The sequence below is a fragment of the Rattus rattus genome, chromosome 8 (assembly GCF_011064425.1).
Source record: "Rattus rattus isolate New Zealand chromosome 8, Rrattus_CSIRO_v1, whole genome shotgun sequence".
NCBI classification, from domain to species: domain Eukaryota; kingdom Metazoa; phylum Chordata; class Mammalia; order Rodentia; family Muridae; genus Rattus; species Rattus rattus.
The window spans coordinates 115025981-115032092 of NC_046161.1; the positions used below are offsets into that span (position 1 = coordinate 115025981).

Here is a 6112-nt window from a genome sequence, read left to right on the forward strand (position 1 = left end):
TTTAGTTTGTTACAGTTTTAATTTTGACATAACATCTACTTTATAATATATGTCAATATGAAAATACACAAAATTCTTTATTACAATGCTTTAAATTTTTCTCAGAATATCACATCATTAGGTGTTGATTTCAGTAAAAGTAGTGGTTTTGTTTTTAGGTTAATAACTACAGATCCATCACTTGTTGGGCCCAAGCCACTCATTATCCCCATTTCTAGAATGTCCCACTTTGTTTATTCATCTCATTTTTAACAGAGAGAAGTTCAAGGAAACCATTGAATAAGTGACTTGTACCTAAGCGACCTCAAAGTTCCCTTTGACCCTACAAGATTGGGAATCCCCACTGTAATAGCTGTCAGTATCTGTCTTGGAGAGCTATATACTAACCCCCTCATTCTCTTCTAGACCTTGGTTGACATCTAGGGTCTGAATCAGAAGCCCCCAGAAAGTTCATGTTCTCCTGTGGATGGAGTTAAGGAACTGGTCCTTTCTAGTTGGTCCACAGAGAAGAAGGGCAGCCATTTTGCCAGCGGTATAGCCACATGCCTTTGAAACAGCTGCCGAAGGTACTTTCGGAACCGCTCACCCACAAAGACATAAATGATTGGATTGACACAACAGTGGGTGTAGGCAATCACTTCAGTCACCTGTATGGCCAGGTCCAGCTGCTTGCTCTGCTCACACTGATTGGTGAATAGAACATCTTGGAAAGCAGAAACAAATACAGTCAGATTGTAGGGAGTCCAGAGGAGGAAGAATAGAAGCGTAATAGCAAATATCAGACGCACGGCTTTGGCCTTCTTCTCATTGGGTCGTCTGAGCAGAATTCTGATGATCCCTGCATAGCAAATTATCATGACTAACAGAGGTAAAATTAGTCCAAGGAGGTTTAGCTTTAGAGCCTGAAACCTCTTCCACGTCTTCAGGCTGTCGCTGGGGAAATGAGGGCTACAGGTATAGTGAGTGAACTCCCACTGGGCCTTGAAAAAGCATAAGGCAGGAATAGAAGCTAAGATGGCTAGGGCCCAAATAATAATACTGGTGATGATGCCAAAAGTGACAGTTCGGGCCCTCAGGGAAAACACTGCATGGACAATGGCCAGGTACCTGTCAATTGTCAGCAGGATGATAAAGAAGACCTCACTGTATAAGCCCAGGTAATAAAACCCAGAGAGAAGCTTACACATGGCACCACCAAAAACCCAGTCGTCTTTCAGCTTGTAGTCAATCCAGAAAGGTAAAGTGAAAAGGAAGACCAGATCAGAGACAGCCAGGTTGAACAGGTATATGCTGGTCATGCTTTGAAGCCTCCTATGCTGCATGAGCACCAGAATCACCAGGATATTGCCTACCACTCCAATGATGAACATGAAAGAGTACAGGGGGGGCAGGAGTCCAGCCCCAAAGGCTCTTACATCAGTTTTTTGGCATGGAGTAGAGTCCCCATAGTCATATTCTGTGGTTGTGGGGTAGGTTTCTGTGATATTTGAAATCTCCATCCTTTGATGAGGAACTGGTCAGGAACAATAGCTTCTGTATTTACTTTTCTATCAAAGACAGTGAGTCCTGGGAAACAAAGATAAGACAATGGTTATATTCCTTTAACCAATAAACTGCTGATTGATACAAATCCTAGGGCTGAAATGGAGGGTAAGGAGCCATTGCATTTTCTACTCACATAGACCTCATAGACTAAGATGGCCATAGAACAAACAAATGAGTGTATGTGTAATTTATTCAATTATTTCAAGAGTGACTGTGTAAGGAGATCATTGGACCAAAAAGAGGAGACTTTATTTCACTGTTCTAACTAAAGATTTCGTATCAACCCCAAACAATTGAGTTTGGACTTAATGTTCAATACCTATTAAGCAGGCAAGTTGTTCCCCTTTAGAAGTGATGAAACAGAGGTACAAATTGCCACAGGAGACTGCAGTGTCGCTCAAGACATTAGAAGCAATGACACAGAGGACAGATTGCCCCAGGTTACTGAAATGTGGCACAAGACACAGAATGAAACCAGAAGTAGAAATCTATGAGTGTGTCGTTCAATCCCAGCTCTAAAATGATTGGACTCTCCTGCCTCTAATCACAACAAGTGGCCGTGCCAATGGCATCTTCATGAAAGCTCTGGGGAGGAGGGAAGTTGTGAATAAGAACATAAAAAAAAGTTCATAGCTGTGAAAAGTTATTTTTCCATTGTTCAAGAGTCTACAAGATGTTATTTTCAGTTGTAATGAAACAATTCATGTTATTTAATGCAAAAACCATGGTACTCAAATATCAGTATAGCTGATACGGAATATTCCTTGTAGGACAACCCTCACTATAGGTTGAGATTCTAGGTACGAGGTTGGTTGTTTGGTTGAGGCTCTTCCCAATAACATGGCCTTTATATGGTAGAGGTAGATTTACAGTTAACTCAATAGCCTTAGTGAGCATCATGATTCAGGTAAGAGGAGGCATGACCTGGAGAAAAAAATGGGAAATGGGCTCAGGGAGGAAGAGATGCCGAGATTCACCAGGTGACAGCTAGATAGAAACTGAGATTCTGCTGAAATCTGCTCTGAGTTATTGTTTTATCATCATCATCATCATCATCATCATCATCATCATCATCACTATTTATTAATTTTAAATCAGGATTGCCTAGAGATAAAAAAAAAGCTAGTTTGCCACTGTAGGACTTCTTCCACATCATATATGTTTGCACATAAATTCTTTCCAGTTAGCTTTATGAAGAATCCCTCACAAAGGGAAATATGGTCTTTGTTGAATCAATCTGTTTCTTTGAGCATAACCTCCTCATCTGAAACAGGGAGGATTAATGATTGCTTACCTTGCAAAGATGCTATGAAGCAATGTGAAAAGTATCCCTCTACCCCCAGACAGTGACTATCAGGGACCCGGCTGTCATGCAGTGGTCCTGCTCTAACGCCTGCCATTAGCAGATGTTCTGACTGCAGTGTCTGTATTCCTTCTATCCTTACTGGTTTTCTTCACAGGTAACAGAAAGTGATTTTCTTGATTGTCAATGACAGTTCTTCCATGTGAATCCTGCTATGAAATCTCTAGAAAGCTTGTCTCACAGAATTAGAGTCAAGCAGTGGTTACAGAGTCTTGGAAGAGGAGAGTTTGGAAGAAGAGTGGACAGAGTTTGGAAGGAGAGAGGACAGTAAACAGGACAGGGCTGAAACTGGACAGTAGAACTCTTCTCATACTCAATAGCACAGCAAGGTGACTATGGTTGATAAGTCATATTTGAATATTTTAAAACATCTAAGACAGATTTTTGAGGTATCCAGAGTTGACTTCTCATTACCCTGGCTCTCATTACACACTGCACACATACTGAATTGTCCCCTGTATCCTTTAAATATGCAGAAGTGGCACGTGAGAAATAAAACCTTAAAAATGTGAAATGAAGTAAAAATTTCAGTATGTTGTTATTGACCAGAGTTTTAGTATTTGACCCAAATACTTCTCAGTTAATTATGCTGCACCTGCTCCATCAACCCTGAGATCACCCTGGGCTTCTACTGCTCTCCCTTCTGGGCTCTTTACAGATTACAAAGTCTGTTCTGGAGCAGTGGTCTTTGAACATGAAGACACATGGGAAAAGGGGAACTATCCTGCTGAAGTGTCAAGAGGAGTCCCTTCATTTCCTATTGGCTCTGTTCCTGTGGTTCCTGATCCATTCTTCCCTGTCAGCTCTCACTGGGGAAACTTGGGTGGCAGTCAGGAATGATTGAGGCAGAGATTTCTGCTTCCTGCTGCTGCTCATGCTAGAGATGAAAAGGGCAGACGTTCAGCTTGGTAATCAAGATTTCTAGATAGCTTACAGCTCTAGTGCAGAGTCAGCAAAAGTTGGGGAGCAGTGTCATGTGGAGCAAAATGTCCTCAGGAGCCCAGTTCTGTAGCCAAGGTGAAGGCAGGTTGAGTTCAGCACTGTCAGGTGCCGTGTTCAACAGTTACCTGCCTACTGAGAGAATTCAGCTCTATCTGTTCTCCCTAAGTTGTCAGATTACAGCAGTTCCAGGGCACACTGCTGCTAAGGAGACATGACCTGGGCTGTGGTTGGAGGAGAAACTGAAGGCCCATTTTGTCATTGACCCTTACATGCCTGTGAATTGTTTCTTGTAGAAGTCTGCCCCAGGTGCCTTGCACAGTGGTCATGTAGATCCCTAGAGCCTGGACTCTCCTAGTGCCCAGTATCCTGCTCATTTACGAAGCGTCTGGAAGAGAGGATGAGAAGTCCCCAGGCCCAGGGTGAAGCCAGATGCTTATTGTGGCTCATAAGAGTCAGTTGTGTGCATCTGTTCCCTCTCCACACAACATGTGTTCAACTTGCAACTGAGCACCATAGAAATCAACAAACATTACCAACCATGGTTCTCCATTTTAGGGAGAGGCCAGCTTTCTGTACTTTGTAGCATTTTACTACCTAGGCCTTTCTGAGTGAATTACCTAGACCTGTCTTTCATGCATCCTAATGTAAGGCCATTGCCTATAGAATTCTAGAGCTTCTTGCTCTTTGTTGTGCAGAGACAAATTTTCTTGTAAATCTAAGTGTTTCTTGTAGTTTGAAAATCTATAGTTGTCTCTTCTCTCTCCAATCCATTGAATGGAAGACAAATTAAGCATTTGTTCATGTCACTTCTACACATGTCTCTGCAGCATAAAACCAATTTACATAATGTTAGAATTCAATAGTTGCATCCCACAATTTCATCTGTCTGCCTGCTATCTCTAGAGGGTGACTATTTTTTTCCTTCAAGACAGTAGTAGTCCCATTTTTTTGTAATTTTAGTTGTAATCTTGAGAAATTGGTCTATAATTTTGTCATTCTTGCATTTGCAATGATTTTTCTTACTAATGTTTATTCTCTTGCTACCATTTCTTTATATGCTGTATTTTGTTGGCCTTTGAGGAAGTTCTGCAAAGGATAACTTTAAAAATAACTTTTCATGAAGGCATTTCTTGTCTCTTTATATTAATTTACTCTTTTAATTAATCATCAACAACAAATGCCTCAAAATCACTCACTAGAAAAAGTTTTATCCCTGATCATCCAGCCTTCATATTATGTTCAGCATCATCAGCATTTATCAAGTATTAACTGCTTTACAGATGCAGCCATAGGCTACATAGGTCCTCTCTGGTTCTCAAAGCATTGTCCAATGTTGAGGATTCCTGAACTACTCTAATGGCTTAAGATTGCCTTTCACAGTAACTGACAGCACAGAAATGACAAACATCACTTACTGTGTTTCCAGAGTACTTTGTCCACAGAGGCTTTGTTTCTGGGCCTTTGAGAGTCTTTATGAATTCAAGGTTCAAGGTCCCAACCTAGTAGGAAGTTCTTGGCTTCCTGTATGATGATGGAGATTGGACTCTGGTTTTATAGTCTTTCAGAATGACAAAAATGGTGTAAAGTTCTTCTTTTTTATGGTTGGCTGTCTATGAAGCATCACAGTGCTCACCAGTGGTCAATTCCTGGGGTCCAAGTTCATTAAAGGTGTTTTCTCTGTCCTCTCTGCTCCAGTTCCTGTAAAGTTCCAGTCTTCTCAGAGGGAGCTCTGCCCTACAAGGGTTGTGTAGGGAGGGGTTAGATGGAGTTGAGGTGGACTGTGTGTGTGACAATGAGCTGTTCCTAGGACTCATGGAGCAATTGATGTGTGTGGGCGTGTAAATGTAGGGCTAGTCATAGAGTTCTTGTGGTCAACGAGGAGCCTCCCCCTTCTAAAGATTGCAAATCAAAAGGTCTAAACCAGAATTCATATCCTGTTCCTCAAAATCATCTGGCTGATGAATGGGGACCTAGAGAGGCACCCCCTCTCTTTGGAGTTCTATATCTAAGTTATTTCTAGCTATGCTCTAACTGCTCTTCTGCTCCCAACTCCTTTCCCCAGCAAATCCCAAGGAATGTTTTTCTCTCAAGGATATCTGGCACAAGAGAACATGATGTAGGCTGTTTCCTCTTCTTTTTCTGATATGTGTGGTGCTATATGCTTTTAATAGTCACATTAAAGAGACAGAGGAAGGAGAATTTCTGTGAGATACAGGACAACCTGGTCTACATAGTGAGTTCCAAGACAGCCATACAGAAATC

General features: G+C 41.6%; 1 protein-coding gene across 1 annotated transcript; it reads right to left on the minus strand.

Annotated features, from left to right (window-relative positions):
• On the minus strand, positions 1 to 5556 carry LOC116907015 (C-C chemokine receptor type 1). The gene is made up of 2 exons (XM_032909949.1): positions 5266 to 5556; positions 1 to 1566 (listed from the first exon to the last, which is right to left on the minus strand). The coding sequence occupies exon 2, from the start codon at positions 1497 to 1499 to the stop codon at positions 432 to 434; it is 1068 nt and encodes a 355-aa protein (XP_032765840.1). The 5' UTR covers positions 1500 to 1566; positions 5266 to 5556; the 3' UTR covers positions 1 to 431.
• Positions 5557 to 6112: the final 556 nt, after the last annotated feature.

Bases quoted from the DNA above. Each gene is read 5' to 3' on its own strand.
- LOC116907015 (XM_032909949.1), bottom strand. From the start codon at position 1,499: ATGGAGATTTCAAATATCACAGAAACCTACCCCACAACCACAGAATAT.